Below are 22,654 nucleotides of genomic sequence, written 5' to 3'. Positions count from 1 at the left end.
CAGAGAGTTAACGCCGAGGCTAAGGCAAAGAAGTGTGTGTTCCCTCACGACTCCAGGGCTGGGCAAACAAGATCTTCCTTTTGAGAGAATAGAATGTGCCTCCTCCTTTCCTGGAGGAAATCCCGCCGCCGTCTTGATGAGGCAGACCACAGATGACACAGTGCTAGGTTGAAGCTACCCAGTCAAGACAAGGCAGGAGAGAGCATGCGCAGCCAGGGTCTCACGTGGTGGTTGTAAAGGAGCCAGAGTGCAGCTGCCTCCCCCAAGGTCCCAGACTTTTTTACCTTGCACCTTCTAGAGTTCCCATATGATTGACACGTTTTCAACGTAGGCGCAGAGAGCCTGGGGCCCCTGCCATGCTCTCAATGGCAAAATACAAATGGACAAGGCTGAGCGTGACTTTTGCCTATCACCGGAGGGGAGGGAGTTCTAGGAGATCTGTCTGTAGCCTTGGGCTGGCTTACTTGTCACACTCACAGCTAGAGCCCTTGTGAAGCCCCAGTCTGCCACGGGCCCCAGAGCGCCCACCTCAGGAAGCCCACATCTTTGTGTGTAGGTAGGCGGGCATACTTTGGTTCTAGGAGTCACTTTAAACCAAGTAAAGTCTCTGAGGTGAATAACAAAGGCAGGCCGTGCGGTCTGTGGTCTGGCTGCAGTGTGATCCCAGGAGTGAGGTGCCCCGTGCCGAGAGCTGAGGAGCCCTCTGGTGGTCAGAGGCCGGAACTTCCTGCTGAGTGCAGAGTGCTGCCCAGAGCAGCCCAGGCTGCTCGTTAGTCAGACAGAAAGGCCAGGGAAAGCAAATTGCAGAGAGGCCTCTCAGGCCCTGACAACCTAGAGACAGCAGCCTCTCTGGCCACTTCTTCAGGACAAAACAGATATCCCTCCAGCAAAGCCAAGAATGGCTGTCCACGAGGATGCTTCTCCCACTTGTGGGTGCAGACAACTAAGCGGCTTCTTTCTGTCCTGTGTAGTAGTGCTGACTGGAGCTGGGTGGGACTTGGGTGCTCCGACATGTCCTGTGAAGACCATTGCCCAAGCGCCTGAACTCTCCACCCTGTCAGAGAGGACAGGGGCGAGACTGGCCTCTATCAGGGGGGCAGCCCTGCAGCCCCACGCCGGAACAGTTGTGTTGTCTGTGAGGGTGAGCTGGAGATTCTGTTCCCATTTTAGGACGCAGGGTATCCAAGTTCTCACTGAGAGCCAACTTCCCTTTGAATGACTGGGGCTACCATCCTTGTCCCCAGAGACGAATCCAGCTATAGGTCTAGGACTTCTATGTTGGGAGGCACAGCGTGCCTCCCAGTCCAGCAACCTACCGCCATCTCTGTTTTGTGCCCCGCCCCTCACAACTGCTGGTGGTGTGAACGCTCTCCCCTGACGGCTCTCTCCCTGTAGCCTGAGAACCTGCTTCTGGCCAGCAAATGCAAAGGAGCTGCAGTGAAACTGGCAGACTTCGGCCTGGCCATCGAGGTTCAGGGCGACCAGCAGGCATGGTTTGGTGAGTGTCGGGGCGGGCAGAGGGTGCTGGCAGCTCCTCATGGCCCTTCACGGTCCCTTCCCCTTGGATAGGATTTGCGGGCACGCCAGGCTACCTATCTCCCGAGGTCCTTCGGAAGGAGGCATATGGCAAACCTGTGGACATCTGGGCGTGTGGTAAGGCCTGTGTGTGAGAGGTGGCTGGTTGGCATGGTGAGCGTGTGGTAGTGTTTCCGGGATCATTCCCTCTGCCCTGCAGGGTGCAGGCAGCCGGCTTAATCTGCCCCGAGCCAAGTCTGTGTGTCCTACCTGCCTTCGGGCTGCCTTAGCAGGGACCTCACGCCCAGTTACCAATGTGCCCCAGGCCATTATGTCTGTCTGCCTGTGCTCATTATAGGTCTGTGCCCAGAGCAAGTGGACACCAGGATACAGGGACCAGGGGCTGTCAGACCACAGGGCGAGGTGGCTCCTTAGGTGTGCTCTTCTCTTCCTGGGGGGAGAGGAGGAGGAGGCTGGCCAGGCTCCCTAGTGAAAGGGTGGAGACGGAGCAGGGCTAAGAGGCTGACTGGGCCACCCACCCTCCCCACGGTGGAGGGGCCCAAGGGGACACTGAGGACTGACCCTGGTGCCCCCCAGGGCTAGGCTGCTAACCTCCCCACCCACAGGGGTCATCCTGTACATCCTGCTTGTGGGCTACCCACCTTTCTGGGATGAGGACCAGCACAAGCTGTACCAGCAGATCAAGGCTGGGGCCTATGACGTGAGTGGGCGCCGGGGCAGAGGGTGGGGACTGCCACGCCCCGGGTCTCCCCTCCTCTCCGTGGCCTCTGCCCGGGGGAGGGGCTTCAGCCTTGCCCTGTGCCCCACTTCCTTCTGTAGTTCCCTTCCCCTGAGTGGGACACCGTTACTCCTGAAGCCAAAAACCTCATCAACCAGATGTTGACCATCAACCCCGCCAAGCGCATCACGGCCCATGAGGCCCTGAAGCACCCATGGGTCTGCGTAAGTCATCCTTAGCGACCGCTAGGGGCCAGTTCCTGATGGGTATGTCCAGGCCCCCCAAGATGGTTCCGGGCTTCTCTGTTCCTTGTGTCTGTTCCAAGACCACTCTCTTGGTCTGTGAAGGACAAGACTTGATCTTGGAAATAAGTTGGGGACAGCAGGTGGCAACGAGTGATCTCTCATTGTCATCAGAGAGGCTGGCCCTAGAGTGCCACCACCACCCTGAACCTCTCTCCCGAGCCTTCTCGGCTTTCCCCTCTGGGCACAAGGCTGATACTTCGAAAGATCCTCACTGCCCTGCGACTTCTTTCTCCTAACAGCAACGCTCCACGGTGGCCTCTATGATGCACAGGCAGGAGACTGTGGAATGTCTGAAGAAGTTCAATGCAAGGAGGAAACTCAAGGTAGGCAGGGCTTAGTCCCCGCCCCTGCGACCTGGAGGGTCCCCGTGGCAGGGCTTGGTGCCCGCCCCTGCGTCCTGGGGCAGGAGGGGCGTGCTAGAAGTAGGGGTGTCAGTGGGACCTGCAGGAGAGGAAGCAGGGGAAACCCCCAAATTCCCATTCACAAGTCCAAATCAGAGGATTGAGCTTCGCCCTGGGTGCAGAGCCAGTCACTTCAGCATCCCGAGGGCCGAAGGTGGGCTGGCCCAGAGCAGCTTTGGTAAAGGCAGAGCAGAAGGAGGGTCCCGGTGGGCCCAGCAGGCTAGGAAGGCAGATGGACGGGGCTAATCCTGATCGTTGCTGGCCAGTCAAGCACACAGTTAGACCTGGGAGCCACTGCTTGACTAAGCTTCCCCCAAAGCCCTGAGGACAGCCCTCACTGCCCTGGGCCTGTTAAAGGAATGGTCCTCAGCTTGTGGGTGGAGACCCCTGTGTGGGTCATATATCAGGTATCCTACGTGTCCTTCATAACATGACAGTAGCAAGACTACAGTTATGAAGTCGTAACGAGGTAACTTTATGGTCGAGGGTCACGACTGCACGAGGAACTGTACTAAGGTGTCACGGCCTTTAGGAAGGTTACGAACTGCAGTGCTAGCTATCAGGGAGGCGGGCCTTCCTGGCCACGCCCACTGCTCAGGCGTCTTGACGCTGTGATTTGTGGGTAGTGTGAGCTTTAACTGGGCATGTATGTGACTTGCCTCAGTGCAACTGCTCGAGGCGCTGGAACCCTCCTTCTCTTGGAGGCTGAGCTTGTAAGCTGGGGCCCGAGACAGACACTAACGGGGTGGCCTGGCTCTGTTTCTTCTTAGGGAGCCATTCTCACCACTATGCTGGCCACACGGAATTTCTCAGGTGAGACATTCTTCTCCAGGGAAGACAGTGTCTGAGTGCCGCCCTGGTTCTACAGAAAGTCCCTCCTTCTTCACCGGCCCTCGGCCCCTTTCCTCCAGGCTGGCGGGGGCGCAGCTTCCGCCCTGTCCTCTAAGATCCTCTGCCCAGAAGGCCTTTTGGCTTTTCTCGTTGGGTAGCCACTGAGGTCTGCTATGCCCCAGTCCTGCCTCCTCCGTGTCGTTGGGTCTGTGTCCCTCACTTGACACCCCAGTGTCTGTGCTGCCAACACCTGGCCTGCCACCTGTATCCGTCCAAGCATCTGTTGGGCAGCCCTGTGGCCTCCTTGTCCTCAGTTCTCTGAGCACCGTGTTGTGTGTGGGAGACAGCTGAAGGGGGGAGTGGGTGAGATTGAGGTCTGCGCACGGGGTGACTTGTAAGTTCTGGACGGGCTACCTGCCCCGGTTGTTCGGGTGGGGGTTGGGAGGATGAAGTCTCAAGGGTCTGTTAGAGACCCGTGGGGCCCACCTGGGGGGGACAGTGTTGGCCCCAGTGCCCGGACAGCTATGTCTGTGGCGTCTTCGTCGTCCGACACTCTGTGCGAGCGTTCAGTGGTCGTCTCTCCTTGTCTGTCTGCATCTGGCACCCTGCCTCCTGTTACTTTGCTGTGATGCTGTACTGCCGGGAATGGGCACACAGTCACACCAACACTAATGGGACTGTCCTGTCTGCTGTGTGCCCCGCATGCCCCACAGGGCACAAGAAGCCCCACTGGGGTGTTCTAAGGAGAAAGGAGGCAAATGCTTTTCAGTGTCTATCGGTCCAATCTTGTTTCACTCTCCTGAGAAAGGGACTCTGGAGCCATCCCCCACCTAAACTTTAACTCTAATCTTCTTCTGCTTCCTTTGTCTCTTCTCTTTCCTCACCTCGCCCTTCCCCACGTCTGTGTCCGCCCCCTTCCCCACCTCGTCTCTAACCCGGTGCTAACAGTGGGCAGACAGACCACCGCTCCGGCCACAATGTCCACCGCGGCCTCCGGCACCACCATGGGGCTGGTGGAACAAGGTAGATGTGTCTTGCCCGGTGCCCACCCGCTCCTGCCCATCCCTCCTGTTGGCATGCAGCCCCCCTGCTGCACGCAGCCACTGGCTAGGCCCCCAGAGCCTCCGCGGAGGCTGGCAGCCCCCTGGGAGCTCTGCTCCTGTCACATCCCAGCAGAGGCCCCACCCTGGCCAATAAGGTTGCCCCTCACTCTTGTGTCATCATCTGTAAGAGAAAGGTCACATCAAACCATATGCCCGAGACCCTAGGTCCTGGCCTCTGGAAGTCTGGAGACCCAGTCATCAGAATGGGCCTGATCTCACGGGAAGTCGCTAAGCCTGCCGCTGGAGGGTCTCAGTCCCGGAAGGGGAGCCTTTAGATCAGGGATTGGGGCGTAGGCTTGTTGTCCCAAGGAGCTGTAGGGCCCAAGGGCCTGGTGGTCTGTGCTACAGAGTTTCCCAGAGTGAAAGTGGGGTGTTGTCAGTGCCTGGAACTGAAGAGTTCTTTCTGAAGACCCTTCTTACTTGGTCCCAAACTCCCTTGTAGGGGGAGGGGGGGTGCAGGGAAGTAGCCTCTGTCAATCTGTCCCGTTGATGGTGTGGGACCCTCTGAGGGCTAAGTGACCCAGAGCCCTCACCATGGCCTTCAGAGCCACCATCCACACTGAGTGTTAGCTAGGACACCGAGCATAGAGGCTCAAGACAAGCTCCAGTTGCTCCAAGGCCTTGAGTGCCAGCCAAGGTCGGAGCACTGGTTTCACAGCCCGATGAGGTCCCGCCCTCTCCACATCCCCCTTACAACACCACCAGGGCCAAGCCCTGCTTTGCCAGCGAGAGGGCCCTTCTCCTGCGGAGTGCTTAGGTCGCCCTAGGCAGGTCTGTCCTGCCCACAGGGTCCTGTGTAGATGGTCCCATATTATGCAGCCTTTTTGAAGCCCATGTGGGGCTAGTGTTTTTTTTTTTTCAAGATAAAGATAGTGGCTGCCAGGAAGGCCCGATGGCCAGGGGCCAGTGGTGTGAGGCAGGTCACCTCTGAGCCATGCTCTGCCCACGACGTCTGCTGCAATGCTCGCCTGCCTGCAAGTGAGCGAGGGCAACCTTGCATGAGGCTGCCTGCATGTTGTGGCTCCGCCCCAGGTGCTGAGGGTCACTCTGTCCTGGAGGGAGGTCGTGCATGTCATCGAAGCTCAGCATGGCTGTCCATAGCGACTAGACAGAGGGCGAGGCAGCGCCGAAGGTCCCTCTACTCCTAGGTTGGCCCAGCCCAACCACACACGAAGGGCACATGTTGGGGGTCTTCCTTCTCCGCGATTCTGTCCGACACGCCAGCGTGGCAGAGCACCTTGACAGTAGGAAGACCCTTGGTGTAGGGCCCGTTGCATATTGGCTTCCCCCACCCCTCCCCCATTGAGCAGTTATGCGCAATAAGGTGCTTTGTGACTGTCAGGCTGGCTGAAGGTTAGAGGTAATTGCTTGGCCTGAGGCCTGGAAATGAAAACTGCCCTTGTGACTTGGGGGCACGGGTCTAAAGAGTCCCAGGTATCTGGAACCCCATGGTTGTTTAGTCTGCTTTTGTCTCCGGCTGCACCTTCTAAATCCTTCTGACTTGAGACACCTATGTGGGTAGAGTCTGCAGGGAACTCTAGTTAACCCACAATATGAGAGCTGGAGAAAGCCAACCTTCAGGAAGCAGATGGCCCGAGCCCATGCAGTCAAGGAAGCTGGGCCATGCACCGATGCTGTGCCTAGCGCACACTTGGTGAGAAGAACAGGAAACGCTGAAATGACGGTGATGTCTCCCTGGTTTTCTAGGCCTGAGCCGTAGCCATGGCTCATCAGGGTCCAGTGGGCTATAGCATGCTTGGTAGCAGCGAGTTCACCCCCAGATAAACCATGTCCTCTTCCCTCAGATACCATCCCCAGTAGCCCAGCTCAGAACTGTGATTTTGATAGACTTGGGGACATCAATGGAACCCTTTTAAGATCAAAGAGAGCCCCAGGATCTCAGCAGGCCTAACCCTTCCAGTGTGTCTGTCTTTCCCTGTGAGAACTCTCCAAGGATGTCTGAGGGATACCGAAATACCACTACTGAATCTCAGACCAATGTTGGCCTTCATGGGGGACATGCTGGGTTGGCTGTATGGTCTGCTAGGGGTAGGGCCTTCTGCAAATGGCCTGTTGAACCTGTTGAAGTTTCCACCTGCTAGAAATGTTCCTCTTCCCCTGATGCCCACCCAGAAAGCCATAACAAGTATCCTCAAGACAGGACAGTCCTACTTCCCTGGGCTCCAGCAAGGGAACCATCTCCCAGCTTTGTCAGGCCCAAGTGTCGGTAGAGAGTAGGTATCAGGTTCGTGTGGCCAAGTGCCCATGCCAGGGGAAGCCATGCTGCTGGTGTAGTGCAGGTCTCTGGGGATGAGCCACATAGGAAGATGGAGGAGAGAGAGCCGTAGACAAAGGGGCGGGCCATGCCAGCAAACTATAGGGAGGGTCTAGCCAGATATCAGAGGCATTTCAAAGTCCACTGTAGAGAAATGGGAAGTCAGCATGGGTAGCTCTAGGAACACCCCTTGTGGCTACCCTGGGATTGAAGGTCTAGGGAGTCCCAAGTCTACAGATGACATGTGAAGGGCAGCCTCACTTCAGAGAGGCCTGCTTGTAACAGAAATGTTGAGACAAGCACCAGAATCATGATGCCCCGGGGAGGCTGCTGGGAACCAGTGCCCACCACAGCAGAACTCTAAAGCCCTGTAGGTTCCAAGACTGTGTGTGCCTTGTCCCGTGTCCCAGCATACAGAGCCCGGTGGTGGTAAGAGGCTCAAACTGCGTCATCTGGCTAGGGAGGGAGGGAGGCAGCAGGCAGAAGTGGGGCCCAAGTCTGAGCTCTGAAAGGACCACCCTCAGAGCTGTGGGCACACAGAACCCTTCAGAGTTCTTACCCAAGAAGAATGTGGCCTACAAGTTTGCATTTCTGAGCATACCAGTGACATTGCTGCTGTGACAAAACCATGTTTGACTATGGACAGGCTCAGGACTAAATTTGCTGCCCCACGTCCCTGCCATGCCTCCCATAGGCAGCACGGGTTCTCTGCTAGTAGGCGGGAGAGCCTGAGGTCACCTATGGTCAGCAAGTGTCTAGCTGCACAGGATGTGTGGGTAAGGGCTTTGGGGGCAAGGGACTGTGTACCATGCTCCCCGTGCTGTGCCAGCTGTGACTGCCTCTAACCTGCTGTGTTGACCAAATGGCCACTTGGCTCTTCTCGGGGACAGGCTAGCTTGGCTGCCCTGCGTGGGGCCTTTGTGAACCAACACAAATCTTGTTTTCTCTCTCTTCCTCTCTTCCTTCCTCACTCCCTCCTCTCCTCACCTTTCCTTTTCTGTAAGGTAAGCTGACTTTCTCTTTCCTCGCTCTCTATTTTTATTTTTTTAATCCTGTAATTAAAACTCTAAGCTCTGCTGTAGCGGGTGCGAGTCCTGGGGCAAAGGCAGGACGTCCTGATGTCCTGATCTCCGAAGGGAGTGCCGGGACCAAGGGTTCCATTTCCCGGGCCCAGGTGTCTGCCAGGGCTCGTGGGCAAAGAGGTTGGTGTTGGCCCCGTCACGGCCACCAAGAAGTCCCATGGCTGTCGGGGCCATTCAAGGGGAGGACAGGGAGGCCAAGTGGTGTGGCCCTGGTGCAGAAGTTTGTTGGCCATCGGAAGGCGGACAGGTGGGGCTGGGCTAAGTCCCTTTGGTGCGACAGCCAGCTTTGGTTCACTGTCCTAGTGGGGGACACAGGAGTGCAGGGGGCAGGGCCAGGTTGAGCATGCCTTCCCCTTTGCATCCTGACGCCTTCCAATCCCGACCTGGCGCCGTCCCTCCTGGGTAATGGGGGAGGGGGCAGAGCATCTTGCCAGCCTTTCAGACACAACAAGGAGGCTCCTATGTGCCTTGCAAGGAGCTCCTGAACTACTGAAGATGCTGGGGGAAGGGGGGACAGGGTGGTCCTGGATGAGGCTCCCGGGGGTGAGGGGGGCGGGCAGCTCACCCTCGGAGGTTCTGCTGCGGAGAGGGCCAGGCCAGGTGCCAAGGCCACCCCAGGCCTCAGGCTGCTGGACCTCAGGTCCTAGGCTTTACTCTTGAAGAAAGGGGAGGGGTGGGGGAGGGGTGGGAGCAACAGTGACCTTCGACCCTGGGAACTCACGATCCCTCCTTCCTTCCCAATGCAGCAGCCAAGAGTTTACTCAACAAGAAAGCGGATGGAGTCAAGGTGAGGCACCAGCCAAGTTCTTTGTGGGGTGCTGGGGAGGGGACCAGAACCCGCAGCTCATCCACTGACCCCCAAGGTTCTATCTTCACCATGGCCTGACAGATGCTTGAGCAGGGAAGGTCCCCTTTCTTCCCTAACAGCTCTTTATCCCTCTCTCCACAGCCCCAGACAAACAGCACCAAAAACAGCTCGGCCATCACCAGCCCCAAAGGATCCCTCCCTCCTGCCGCCCTGGTACTGAGCCCTGCCCCGCCTCATCTCACTATCACGGAGGCCCTGCAAGGCAGGGTCTGGTGAGACTGCCTGTCTCTGACCAAACCAGTCCCACATGGAGATAGAACGGAATTGGGGCGGGGAGATGCCAAGAGGAGAGGTCAGTGCCGGGGCACGTCAGCTCAGTCAGATATAGAACTGCTTGGTGAGCCCTTCCCTGGGACTCCCCAGGAGCCCAGGTGCTGGAGAGAGACACGACTTCCCAGTTTAATGACTTCTGGACCATCTTACCTTAAGAAGCTCTAATGAGAAGCAGTCTGGATGCCACAGAGAGAGGCCAGCAGCCTGCTGGGGATCCCTGTCCTCTGCAAGGACCTCTCCTTGTACAGGAGCCAACCCATCTTAGAGAGGCCCAGGCTGGGCTCTTCAGATAGTGTACCCTGGAGTATTGCAGCCTGAGTTTAATGGGGAACAGCAAGGCCGTGGTGGCGTAATGGGGAGATGTGAGGCTGAAGCCTACCTGTGACTACATTCGTCAGAGCCATGTTGGTCTGTGGAGTACAGAGAGGGAGCCTGGGGAGCCCCTGATGAGGAGGGCTAAGGGTGCCCGAGGTACCCCTCCTATATTCTTCCTTGTTCCTTGAGAAGGTCCTAGGGCGTCTCTGGCCTTCTCGCCCTGGGTGACTTTTGTTCAGGTGAGCCTCTCAGCTGGTCTTCCCAGGGATGTGGAGTTGTTGTCTCAGGCATCAGCCTTCTGGACAGTGGTCTTAGGAGTGTGCTGGCAGCAGGCTTGGGCTGCCCCACGGGCCCTATGCAGGTGTCCCCCATAGAAAACCTCTGCCAAATCGGGGAGCACCGAGGAGATCCACCCTGGCTAGAGTCGCAGAGCTGCTCAGAGCAGTAGGGCTTTGGCAGGAGGGTGCCAGGCGTCAGCTCACCTGGTGCCCCGGGGTGGCTCACACCGGCCTCACAGCCAGCCCCACCTTGGCCCAGTCCATCCCACATGCCACCCCAACCCCACAACATCTCCAGTCCTGTGCCCACTCCCACGCTGGGGCAGGAGGTGGGGAGAACGGCCAGACACAGGACCCACACACACCTTCAGTTTCTCTCAGGCCCTGTGAGCTCCATCTTTCCTGGTCTCTGGCCTGTGCAGATCTGCCAGGCCTACTCTACACTCACGCAGGGCCATCGCTGACCACCCGCTGCCTCCATCCCTACCGGGCCATCTTGCTGACCGCCTCCTGCCTCCATCCCTGTCCCTCTGCTCTACACCCTCTCTGGGCAGACCCTGGCGGCTGCCTCCTCTGGCTCCGGCTCCCCCTGCTTCCTTCTTTCTCACTCTCCCTCTCTCTTTCCTTCCTCTGTCTGCCGCCCTCTATAGGAGCCTCAAACCACCGTTATCCATAACCCAGTGGACGGGATTAAGGTACTGCCACGCCTCTCTCCTCACCCTTTCCTTGGGCAGGAGGTACGGGCCCAGGAGGAGGGTGTGGACGGTGACCTGGGAGAAGCTTCCGTGCCTATGATAGAGAGCAGATGTGTAGTGACCCCAGTGGCAGGGCAGAGCCCGCAAGCCTACCTGTACCTGCCCCAGGCCACGGCAGGACACAGTGACTCCCTGGAAGGGAGCTCAGAGTCACCGTGGCTGGTGGCTCACAGCAGGCTTCAAGAGGGCCTCCTGCTGCAGACCCTGGGCCCCCCCAGCCTGCTTCCCAGGAGCCTCTGCTCCTAGGCTGTTCTCCACCTCTACCCCCTGGTGTGGCCCCAGCGCTTCCTGCTCCTCTCTGCTCTGCCATCTGCTCCCTCATCACATCGGCATCATCACCTGGGGCCGGGAGGGGCTGGCGTGCTGTGAGGTGGGAGGGAGGGCGAGTGCTGGAACCGTACAGTACAGCGAGTGAGCCGGGCTGGTAGGTCCCTAATGATCTGACAAGGGGGTGCGGTGGGTACCCCACCTTCCTTTGGCTAGAACCTGCACCTGACCCTTCTCCATGCCAGGGACCAAGGACAGTTACATATGTCCGCAGTTCTAAATGCCAAATGTCTGGGTTCCTCCTACCTCAGTGGCTGGTACCCTTTGGTCCCTCATGTCAGGTGAGGTAATATTCCCCCTCTGAGGGACTATTTAGTCAACCTTCTGGACCAGGGTGAGGCCTGACCTTGCATCTGAAAGCCCTCAGTGTCTGTCCATACCAAGCACCCGTGAGATGTTTCTTTGACTTTCTGGGGACATGTTGGCATGAGGCTCCTCCGCCCCTTGAAGGTGCTAGAGGCTGGGCCTTGCTGAAGTTCCAGGCTTAGGAGGGGCAGTGGCATCTAGGGTATCATCTCTTCTGGGGGAAGGAATCCCTCACCTAAAAGCTGCTAAGCATGTCTGCCCACTACCAAGTTTCAGGGCCTTCCATCACTAAAAGTTGGTCCAGTCCCTTGTTTTTCCATCTTGGGATTTCAAAAGGCTTGCTCTCTTGTTGTCAGCTGAGTGTCTCTGAGGGAAGGTGAAGTTGAGGCCCTTGCTGTTGGAGACAGTGGTGGCCTGCAGAGATGGGAGCCCTCCTGAGGACGTACACGTACACAGATAGAGCGTTCTCCCAGTCACTGCCCCGAGGATTTCCTTCTGGGAGGGTCTGTCTCCTAAAATCCTCAGGAGTAGCCAGGCTTTGGTCCCACCTGGAACCCAGGCTGGCTTCGCCATTGGAAGTGTCCCGCCTGTCCTTGGCCCCTCCTGACTCCCGTCTCCTCTGTCTCCTCAGGAATCTTCCGACAGCACCAACACAACCATAGAGGATGAAGATGCCAAAGGTACCTTCGTAGAGGCCTGGCCTGGGCACGTGGGTAGTGGGTGGGCCCTGTGCTGTGTCAGGGCATAGAGGCCTGGCCTGGGCACGTTGGTAGTGGGTAGGCCTTGTGCAACATCTCTGGTTCTGCTCTAATGCTCCAGTGCTCCAGGACCTGATGTCAGGGAACGTTCAGGCCGTCGTGGCTGGGGTATCTCAGGTGTAATGCACATGTGAGGAACCACTAGTCTCCATTCTGGGAGCCAGGTACACGTTTCTCACAGGGTATGGAGTACAAGGGTGAAATCAGATCAGGATGCTGTTCTTCTCTTACAGTTCCTAAGCTTTGGTTCTGTCCGGCTTGACCAATGTTGTTTCCCTTGATGACTCAGGAGCTCCCTCCTAAGGTGGACTTCGGTACCACACCCCGAGTCCTGCCAGTGATGTGTGTGTTCACAGATGACCGCTTGCTATCAGTGAGTGGGGCCTCCTAGCCTCTCCCACTTCCTCTGCCTCTCTGGGATGAGGTCTGACAGCTTCAAGCTGTCCATGGAGCCCTACACTGCCCTAGAATCAGAGCTCACCCATTTGCTATTCCTCCACACTCCAGAGTGTAAATCAGCACAGGACATTGGAGAGGACTTAGGAGAGTGCACTCCCCTACAAGCTGAAGCAGGCCCCCCACCCCCCACCCCCACCCCCCCGGGCTCAGCACCATGGACACCACCCATACCTCCCTGTCGAAGATTCTGGCCTTGAGCTGGCCAGGAAAACACTGAGCTATAAGGGAGGTGGCTGGGCCTCAGGCTTGTCAGGGGACAGAAGCCGCAGGCAAGGCTGGGGGTAAAGGCAGGAGCCAAGGGAGGAGAAGCCTCGGGAATGAGGGGCAGGGGCACTTTCACCTCGGCCACCTACCAGGGCTCTGGCAGAGCCAGGGCAGAGCTCAACCCACTACGCTCAGTGAGAAGCACTCCAAAATCCTAGCCTAATGTTTGCAGGGCAAACATCTGTGGCATGGGCCCACAAAATGAACCCTCCTAACACCTGCCTTGGGGTGCCCCAAGAGTGACCACCTCACCTCTGTCCCCTGGGTCCCCAGCAGTGGCCTGGGATTCTCCATCTGTAGCCTTTTCCACTGCCCTGTGCCTCTTGGCTCTCTCTGCCACCTTCTGTCTTGAGTGTCTACCATCTTCTGCTTGCTTCTGTTCTGCCTCAGCCCCCAGGGTCCCTGATGTCCTGAGCTTGGTGAGGAGGGGCTCGGGAGCCCCAGAAGCCGAGGGCCCCCTGTCCTGTCCATCTCCAGTTCCCATTAGCCCCCTCCCAACCCCGTGTAAGTAGCCTGGGCCCCGCTGCTGTGGGGATAACTTGGAAGGGCCTGGCAAGTCTCTGAGGGGCCATTCCAGAGCCGAGGGTTGGACAGGCCTGGACTGTTGGCCCCAGCTCCATCCTCACACAGCCCCCAGACTGGGGCTCCCCATGGCTGCCTTTGTCCAGCCAGAGGCCTCTAATGCTCTATGAGGATGCCTTCCTGGCCTACCTTCCTGCTCGAGGCCACTAGACAGCCCCTGAAGGATTTGGCTATGACCTCTAGGCCTTGGGGCCCACTCAATCCTCCCTCTATCCCTGGAGCAATATTCTTGCTGCTGGGCCTGACACCAAATAGAAAGCCAGGTCCCAGATTCCCTTGTGGTAAGAGCAGGAACTCCCCTTCCCCGTCCTGTCGATTCTGTTGTCTCCTCGTATGTTTGTCTGCCTGTGTTCATGTCTGTCTGTTCCACCCCAGCCCCCAGGATCTCTGACATCCTGAACTCAGTGAGAAGGGGCTGTGGAACCCCAGAAGCCGAGGGACCCCTATCAGTGGGGCCCCCGCCCTGCTTGTCTCCGGGTCTCCTAGGCCCCCTGCCCACCCCGTGTAAGTAGTAGCCCCAGGCTTGCTGCCCCTGCTGCCCAGGGCTCGCTGAGAATGGCCCGCGCTCAGCTTCCTGCACCTGCCATGCACGGCCAAGCTCCCCCTGGACAGGATGCCTGATGGTGTCCTTATCCAAGGCATACGCGCTAACACAGCTGGGCGGCTACCTCAGCCCCTGCTGGACTCAATGCCTCTGACTCATCTCAGACCCTCTACTCCTTCCCTGCACGCAGCTAACCTCACCTCATCTCGGGCCCACCCCCAGGTAGTAGGGTGGAGCCCTTAACCCATTAGTGCCAAGAATTTTCTAGCTTTACTAGTCATTCCCACCCTACCCCACCCTGGCCACAGTACCTCAGAGCCTATCTCCAGAGCAGCCCTTGGCCCTCGCTGTACTCTACCCCTGAACGCTATTCACCTCACCATTTGAGGCAGGGGAGGTCAAAGGCGGTGCCAAGGTGGGAACCCCAACCGGGGACATGTAGTTAGGAGACGTTCAGAAGCGAAGACTGGCCTTCCATGGCCTGGGCTGCCCACATGGGCCAAAACACTGCGTCCATCTGAACACCCCTCCTCCCTCTCATCCAGCCCTCTACCTACCTGTCGAGACCCTCTCAAAGGTCAGTCACTTGCAGCCATGGCCTCTGGCTTCTTTGGGGGCATCCTGTGCCCCTGGCAGCTTCCAGCTCAGCACACTAGAACAGACAAAGCATCTGCGTTCCTGGTGCCTCCTCCCCCAACATTGATGTCCCCATACCCCGTCTGACCTCCCCGCTCTCCCGTGTCCCCGTGTCTCCTGGTGCTCCACACCCACCTCTGGCCGCCCCTACTCTCCGGCTTGGCTCTCCGTCTGAAGGTTTCTTCCCTGCATGTCCGTCCCACCTGTGTTCATGTCCTGTCTCTTCTGCCCCAGCCCCCAGGATCTCTGACATCCTCAACTCAGTGAGGCGGGGCTCAGGGACCCCAGAAGCTGAGGGCCTCCCACCAGTGGGCCCCCCACCCTGCCCATCTCCGACTCTCCCTGGCCCCTTGCCCACCCCATGTAAGTAGCATCTTAAGTGGCCCTGACAGCTCCACGGAGGGGCAAGCCCCCATTGTGGTGCCTGGTCAGCCTGACTCTGGGAATGACCAGCTTGTGGAGAGATAGGAGGGTCACGGCATGTCAGGGAATTGTGTCAAAATACGAAAAGAAAGCGGTGGGCTCCAGTAAATGCACCTTATGGTCGTGAACTGTGTGTTTGTGTGTGAGCTCAGTGTGGAGGGAAAGCTCCCAAACACTTCACTGGGGTCCTGGCTACCGTGTGGCCAGCCACCACATTCTGACAGGAGAGAGTAGTGAGCAGGTGCCCACCAGTGACTGAGGAGCCCTGGAGAGAAAGGCCGAGAGTAGACCTTCCGGGACAAGATGCTGGCCGCCATGCTGGACTCTGGGGGCGGGGCAGCCAGGGCTAAAGCCGAGTGAGGGAGAACAGCACAGGCAGGTGCTCTGCAGCCTGTCTGCCGACTGTCCCCAGTATCACTTACAGGGATGGATGACATCCAGGGCTGTAGCCACCGCTTCCCCCGCCTCCGGGGAGACACGGGGCTGGGGGTGGTGCTGAGATGCCTTCAGAGAAGAGGCTGGGCCAGGGCCTCGGCATGGCAGGGCAGGGGCTGGGTAAGTAACTGTGAGAGGTGGGCATGGAGTGACTTACCCCTCTCACCTCTGCCTGTTAGGCTGAGGTCGGGGAGTGCTGCAGGCGGCCAGTGCAGGGAGGAGGTCACAGTGGCCCACAAAGATGGATATCCACTGTTTGCAGGTTGGTGGTGGTAGTGGTGGGGGAATAACAGATTCGTGCCGTGTAAGGGGCAGCTTCTGGAGGCCGTGAGTCCCCTAGAACATTCCATGGTCAGCAGAGGGGATCAGAGTTGCTGCGTGAGGAGCCAGCTAGGTTACTTCTGGTGTAGGGAAGGGGGACAGTGGCAGGGGGGGCGGGGGGATACATAGTAGCCGGTACTTACTAAGCCGGATGGGATGGTCAGCGCTGGTGGGTGCAGGACAGCTTCTGAGCAGCACTTGGCCTGCCGGGGTGCTCTCTCATCCCATGTCGAGGGTCACAGTGTTTATGGTGGGGGACATGATCTGTCCTAGGGGTCTGTGCAGTGAGCAGGTGGCGGCTCCTAGGCGGGGTCCTGGGCCAGGTCTGTGGGGAACAGCAAGTGACCACATTACTTTAGAGGCTGCCCTAGTAGGGTCTGTGCTGAGTTTGACTAGGGAAAGAGGTCCTGCAGGAAGGGGCTTCAAGAATGACTGGATGGTGGCATCTTGCGGTCCTGTGAGGGGCTGGGTGGAAGGAAAGATAGAGTGAGTAAAATGTGGGGAACTGTGGGTGATGTCAGATGGTGTTGGATCTCTCTTTTTTGGGAAGGTTACAACCCATCAACTAGGTCATAGGTTTCTTTATGCCCGAGCCTCTCCCTACCCTGTGCTCTCTGCACCACCACCCCGCCCCCGCCTCACTTCCTAATCAGGGATTACACAGGATTCCGGCTGATCCTGGCTTAGGCAGCTGCCCGGCCAGACAGCTGTGAGGTTGGGGGGCTTTGGGCCCCTGGTGGGAGGGACACAAAACCTTCTCTGGTCCCACCCAGATACTCTCAGCCTCTCTAGGCTGCTTGGGATTCCCACAGGAGAGCTGTGGTCTAAGTCATTTTCCCACTCTGCACCCCAGCCAAAACCCCAACCACCTCTTTGGCTTCTTCTTGGACCTACAGGTCTCCACGAGAGCGACCCCCTCCTTTATGCTTGATTTCCCCTGGGGCCTGGGCAGCAGCCAATCTGCAGGTCAGGAGGTATCCAGTTCCCATTCCTGGCAGCCTCGGTGTTCCTAGCTGTCAAATGGGCCAGTAGCTCTCACAAGAACGCTGTTCCGGAACTCTAGCGCAGTTGAAATCTCTGACTGGTGCTGTGGTCATGGATATTCTCTTAGTTTTTTTTTTTTTAACAATGAGCACCCCCACTTTCAACTACTGTTTGTTTGAAAACTACCTAACTTCTTTAAACCGAAAATCAGTCCACTTACCACAGTGAAAGGTGGAATCGTAGCATGCTTGAATCCAAACGGTGCTGTTAACTTACTTCCAACAACTTTTGCTGTGTGCTGAGGGACTCCTGTGGAGGAATGGGGAGTCTATTAAGACTAAGAGATTAACAGGCCCCAGAGGTCCTTGGGAAGTGCGGGGTGCAGAGGGTACTTCCCTTGGACCTGGGGAAGGAGCTGCCTGCAACAGTAGAAACCAGAGGCCTGAGACGACTCCTGAAAGAATAGGTGTGTCGGGGTGAGGGTGCCAGGAACGATGGACGCCGCCGGGAAGCGCGGGTCCTGTGCTGCCCTGGGAGCCACCAGGTAAAGACAGGAAGAGTTGTTGCAAGTTTGGGACAGAGCCTTGGCACTCTCACAGAGCAGGGTCGGGCTGCGTAGCTAGGAGCAGGAACACGGGGCCTCCCGGAGCTCACAGCTCGCCACCTAGAGCTAGCATCCCAGGTGGGCAATGGTGATGACCTTTCCTTACCCTGAGTTCAAATGGTGACATGATTTAGACTTAAGAGTAGGGAAGGAACTGAATCAAGATAGCAGGAGGGGAGCTGGGTTAGGAGAGGGGGCTTTCCGAAGCCAGGGGAATATACACACACACATACTACACATGTTCACACAGCATGCACATACACAACACGAGGACACATGCATCTCACACACAAATGTGTGTGCATGCATACGTGCCCACACTTCCATGATACTCATATTGACATGATACTCATATTGACACTCATGGGTGCCTTTTTACACGCACACAAATACCCACCCACATTCACGCATTGCATGCACACAAACACATGGTGCTGGGGTTCCATATAAAGTGTATCCGAGTCCCCACAGGTGACACCCAGCAATATCTGCTGTCAGTGTCTAAGACACCAGAGTAACCACGGCTCATAAAGTCACCGGGAGATGCTGATATCCTGGTGCAGGCACGTGTGTGGCACGTGTGGGCTCCCCGGGGCATCTGATGGGGTGGGCACCCACACGTCCGCTGGTCCTAGAAGCCCTGCCACAAAGTTAGTTTCTGTGCTTTTGTGTTTTAAATTCTTCATGATTAAAACAAAAAGTTCAGCTCGAAGCCAAGCACATCAGCTGAAGCGATGATCCTGAGGGGTGCAGGCACTCAGGGTGGGTTTTGCGTGGGCAGCACATAGCCCAGGGCTGGGCTGGGAAAGCTCACGGAGTGGACAGACAACTTGGTCTTCCTGAAGAGTCCCAGGCCATCTTGTCCTTTGCTCATAAGCTACCCCGACCCCCACCCCTCCTCACCCAAGAACCCAGAAGCCACTGAGCACACTGTGTGAAGATGGCTCTCCTCCTCTGAGAGCTGTTGGAAGGAGGGGCCTTTACGTGAACAAGGCACTGTCGGAAGCTGAAGGGGAACAGGGCAGGGAGAGGCTGAATGGGAGTCCAGCAGCAGGGCGGATTGTGGGCAGACTTTGCCCCCATCTGTAGTTTGTAGATCTTTTCTAATCAGAATAGGGTATTTTCTTCTTATGAACGTTTTATTTGACAAGCAGCTATTGCATGTAGAAAGGAGGAAGCCATTGGAGGCACAGGAGGGACCAGCGTGATGGAGACAATTTGGGTACAGGTGCCAGCCTGGAAGTCCTTTCTGGAGAGGACAGATCTGAGCCAGGGTGGGAACAGCTAGGTGGACACCATCTGCAGCTCCCGAACTTCCAAGGCCCCTTCTCTGGGCTCTGCTGGAAGTGGGGGTGCCCGAGGCTGTGACAGGCTGGTGCCTAGCGCCTGTCCTGCTTTCTCCCTGCAGCCCGGAAGCAGGAAATCATCAAGACCACAGAGCAGCTCATCGAGGCCGTCAACAACGGCGACTTTGAGGCCTATGCGTGAGTCTCCGGGGGGGTCGGGGTGGGGGGTTTGGAGGGCCAGCATGGAGGATGGGGCCCTCCTCACTTGGGTTTGCCCCCCAGGAAAATCTGTGACCCAGGCCTGACCTCATTTGAGCCTGAAGCTCTGGGCAACCTGGTCGAAGGGATGGATTTCCACAGATTCTACTTCGAGAACCGTGAGTGGAGAGGCTGGGGTGGACATGAGGGGAGACGCCATCAGGATAGGGGCCCTTAACCCCTCAGTCAGCGGGAGGGCTGTGGCAGCCCCTGCGAGGGAGCGAGGGAGGTGCGCGCCCCCGTGCTGTCCTGTCGGCTCAGCAGCCCCGCCCGCCTGTCCACAGTGCTGGCCAAGAACAGCAAGCCAATCCACACCACCATCCTGAACCCGCACGTGCACGTCATCGGCGAGGACGCGGCGTGCATCGCCTACATCCGCCTGACACAGTACATCGACGGCCAGGGCAGACCCCGCACCAGCCAGTCCGAGGAGACCCGCGTGTGGCACCGCCGCGACGGCAAGTGGCAAAATGTACATTTCCACTGCTCGGGCGCCCCAGTGGCCCCACTGCAGTGAGGTGAGTGCCAGCACTGTGTGGGGTGCCCCATGGGCGAGCGGGGGAGCCCCGGGGTCAGGGTGGGCCCTGAACTCGACTGGTACCCACTACCCTATGGCGAAGGAAGCCTAAGAAATGGGTGCAGGGAGCAACTGCCTCTCCCGGCAGGCTCCTTCCGGAGAGGACATTAACTTGCTGGATTCCTGCCAGGACCTTTTCCACATAGCAAAGGCATGGGTGGTTAGGGTGGCCTGTTGTGCTGAGGAAGGTGACCTGCCCCCCCACCCCCCTTTCAGAGCTGCGCCTGGTTTCACCGGACAGAGTTGGTGTTTGGAGCCCAGTCGCCCTTGGGCGGGCCTGCCTGTCGCATGTTTGTGTCTGCCTCGTCCCCTCCCCTGGTGCCTGTGTCTGCAGAAAAACAAGACCAGATGTGATTTGTTTTTAAAAATAAGATGACGACAACGACAACCACACGCAAACAAACAAACAAAATATTGGCATCGGATGCAATGGAAAACAAGCAAACAAACAAACAACCTAAAGAAAGGAAAAAAAGCTGTAAAAATCTGGCATTTGTGGGGCCAGCCCCCCACCCAAGCTCCACACGTGTCTGTTGCGCTCCTGGCTTTGGGGACCCTCAGGGCGTGAATGTGCCCATGCCGACCGTGTTAGTCTGTAGGTACCGCACTGCCCCCACACCTCGGGCGCCTGCATCCTCCCTCCCGTGCATGGGCCCCATGCTAACCTGGCTGTTGTGGCGTCAGGTGTCTTGGGAAGGGCTGGGGGCTGCCTCCTTTCCTGCTAGTTGTGCCTGAGAGTTACTGCTGCTCCTGCTTTCCCCTACCCGTCCCTCATCCCGTGAAGGGCTGGGAGGGTGCTCCTCTAGCCAGGGACCTGCCTTTGCCCCACGGAGTGTGTAGAAGCTTGTCCTCAAGGTCATCAGAAGAGAACCTGGGCTCTCAGCTCCGGTTCTTTGGGGAGCGAGGTACGGAGGTGCCTGGCAGGGGTTGGTTAAGAGGGCACCCTGGCCGCAGTGCTACCCATGTAGCTATGAAGAGAGGACTGGGCGGAGGATGGCCTCTTTCCTGTTGGGGTACTTGTCCCTTCCCTGCCACCAGCAGCTGAGCAACAGTGGCCCACCCCTGCCTGGGCAGCTCTCCTCTGAAGCTGGTGGCAGACCCCAGTGAAGATAAGAACCTGAGATACTGGACAGATGTGGAGCAGGCCAGGCTGCGTTCAGGGGCCTTGCCCACTGAGCTTGACGTCTGAGTGCTCGAGATTTGGTAAAATGTTGTAGAATGTGGTAACGAGGGGCCAGAAGTTGGGTTTTAGGCTTCTGGGCAATGCAGGTCCATATGAGTGTTCGATGAAATAGGTGTGCTCTCCTAACCCGGGCCCAGAGAAGAAGCCGGAGCATGTGCCACCTAGAGGCACAGGAAGGCCAAAATTGGTTAGGGCTGTATTGTGTGAGGCCCTTCTAGGTAGGCCAGAGACACAGCTTAGAGAGAAGGCAGGCTGTGGGCAGAGAGACATGGGTGTGGGGCATGGAAACCAGTGGGTGGAGAAAGGGTCCATTAGGTCAGTGTGCTGCCTCCAGGGCCCGTGGTGCTCCTAGGTGCCAGCTGCCTGGACTCATTGTGGGTGGCCCTGGCCCTTGGTGACAGAAGGAATCATCAAGGCTGGAGAAGTTACAAAGTCAGGCTAGGGAGATGGGTATGAAGGCAGATTGGGTGGGGGTAGTCAGAGGCTGTGATTGCAGAGGTCCACGGGCCTCCACCCTGATGTTGCCCACTTGAAATTCACGTCATTTTCAACCAGGATTTTCTTTATCTTTTACTACAAATCAAGTCAAGGGAGGGGCACGGAGGGGGACGGGATACAGGATCCTAAACTCCAAGGGGACTGTCCACCTACAGACACTCAGTGGATGCCACCTTCCGTCCACACTGTGCCCGGGACAGCTGCCCCTACCCATGGACACAGGGTAAACATCTGCCAGGCTCCACTGAGTGGCCCAAGGCCACGGAAGAGTGGCAGGGCTAGCCACGGGCAGCGTGAGGCCCTACGGCCCGCCACCCTGGCATCCTGGGGTCTCCTTTCCTCTCCCACCCACCTTGTTATCTCCACAAAGCTGCCTGTCTGGGATAATTTGGGGATTTTTTTTCTGGGGGACAATTCTTTTGCATGACCCTCTAAAGAGCAGGACACCCCTGCTCTGCTGGCTAGGTGTTCGCAGGCGGTGGTGCCGACCGTGGCCAGTGCTGCAGCATGTCACTGCCTGCAGGACTGGTGGCCCTCCTCTCTTCTCTCTTTTTGCTGAGTTCCATTGTCTTTTCTTTCTGAGCCTTGTAGGTGTACAAAACTTATTCTTATTTTGTTCTGTCTCGGGAAACTGCAAATAAAAAAAAAAAAGGACAAATTGCTTCTAGTACAGCTGAGTGCTTTATGCAGGGACCCTGCCAATCCTCAGCCACAGAACACAAACCTGCCTGTACCCCAGCCCAGAGGTGGCGTAAGACCCTCCCCTGATGGTGAAGGTCGAAGGGCATGGGGTCCTAAGCCCCTTGGGGTGATCAGTAGGGCATAGCTTTCTCTTCACCCCAAAGCCCTGTCCTTGCCCATCTCCTAGTAACGAGAAGGGTGGCCTTCAGAAAGGGCAGCCATTGCACCAGGAAGAGCCCCAGGTCCAATATTCAAGCATCCTCTTGAGCCCCTTTCGCAACCTTCCTATTTGATATATTGACTTTCCTAGACATGGCCGTGTGCCCACGTTATGCAGGCATACAGCACAGGACAGCATTTACTTTTGGGTCACTGCCATTGGTAGAATCAAGAGGCTTCACAGAGAGGCTCAACCAGAAGCTCAAGTCTGAGAGCAAAGGGACTCCGAGAGCCAGAACCCAAGACAGCCCAGCACCGAGGCCAGTGGGCCAACATTGTCCTGGCTGTGGAGAAGCTCTAACCCAGGCTTTCCCCTGGATTTCCAGCCCAAAGCATGGTGCAAATCTGTCCCAATAATCTATGCTAGGCCTGTCCTGTTTTCAGTCTTTGCTCAAAAGTCTGCAAAAATGAGCCCCTTTGTCCACAGCCCTATCCACTCTTAGTAGGGAGGCCCAAGGAGTCCAGAACTGGCCAACGCTCCCAATTGCCTCTCTTAAGCATCTGTTTGTAAGCGTGTTCACTTTGTAAGGAGACCACTGTTGCCTATCTCATACACCACTGTGTGGGCT

The 22,654-nt window shown here is 57.4% G+C and overlaps 1 protein-coding gene across 1 annotated transcript in view; it reads left to right on the top strand.

Moving 5' to 3' along the window:
- Camk2b (calcium/calmodulin dependent protein kinase II beta) overlaps positions 1-21,807 on the top strand; it is an 89,319-nt gene extending 67,512 nt beyond the window's left edge. Inside the window, exons 7-24 of the mRNA XM_052199224.1 lie at positions 1,396-1,498; positions 1,570-1,653; positions 2,142-2,236; positions 2,356-2,478; positions 2,799-2,882; positions 3,731-3,773; positions 4,740-4,814; positions 9,001-9,038; positions 9,201-9,272; positions 10,636-10,680; positions 12,005-12,053; positions 13,245-13,358; positions 13,812-13,940; positions 14,851-14,979; positions 18,792-18,867; positions 18,952-19,046; positions 19,212-19,445; positions 19,721-21,807. Of these exons, the coding sequence (XP_052055184.1) occupies positions 1,396-1,498; positions 1,570-1,653; positions 2,142-2,236; positions 2,356-2,478; positions 2,799-2,882; positions 3,731-3,773; positions 4,740-4,814; positions 9,001-9,038; positions 9,201-9,272; positions 10,636-10,680; positions 12,005-12,053; positions 13,245-13,358; positions 13,812-13,940; positions 14,851-14,979; positions 18,792-18,867; positions 18,952-19,046; positions 19,212-19,444 (1,587 nt within the window). The 3' untranslated portion in view covers position 19,445; positions 19,721-21,807. The remainder of the gene's footprint in view (positions 1-1,395; positions 1,499-1,569; positions 1,654-2,141; positions 2,237-2,355; positions 2,479-2,798; positions 2,883-3,730; positions 3,774-4,739; positions 4,815-9,000; positions 9,039-9,200; positions 9,273-10,635; positions 10,681-12,004; positions 12,054-13,244; positions 13,359-13,811; positions 13,941-14,850; positions 14,980-18,791; positions 18,868-18,951; positions 19,047-19,211; positions 19,446-19,720) is intronic.
- The last annotated feature ends 847 nt before the right edge of the window (positions 21,808-22,654 follow it).

This window comes from Apodemus sylvaticus, chromosome 11, assembly GCF_947179515.1.
Source record: "Apodemus sylvaticus chromosome 11, mApoSyl1.1, whole genome shotgun sequence".
Classification (NCBI taxonomy): Eukaryota; Metazoa; Chordata; class Mammalia; order Rodentia; family Muridae; genus Apodemus; species Apodemus sylvaticus.
The sequence above is the reverse complement of the archived record's forward strand: the minus strand, read 5'-3'. Positions and strand labels throughout refer to the sequence as shown.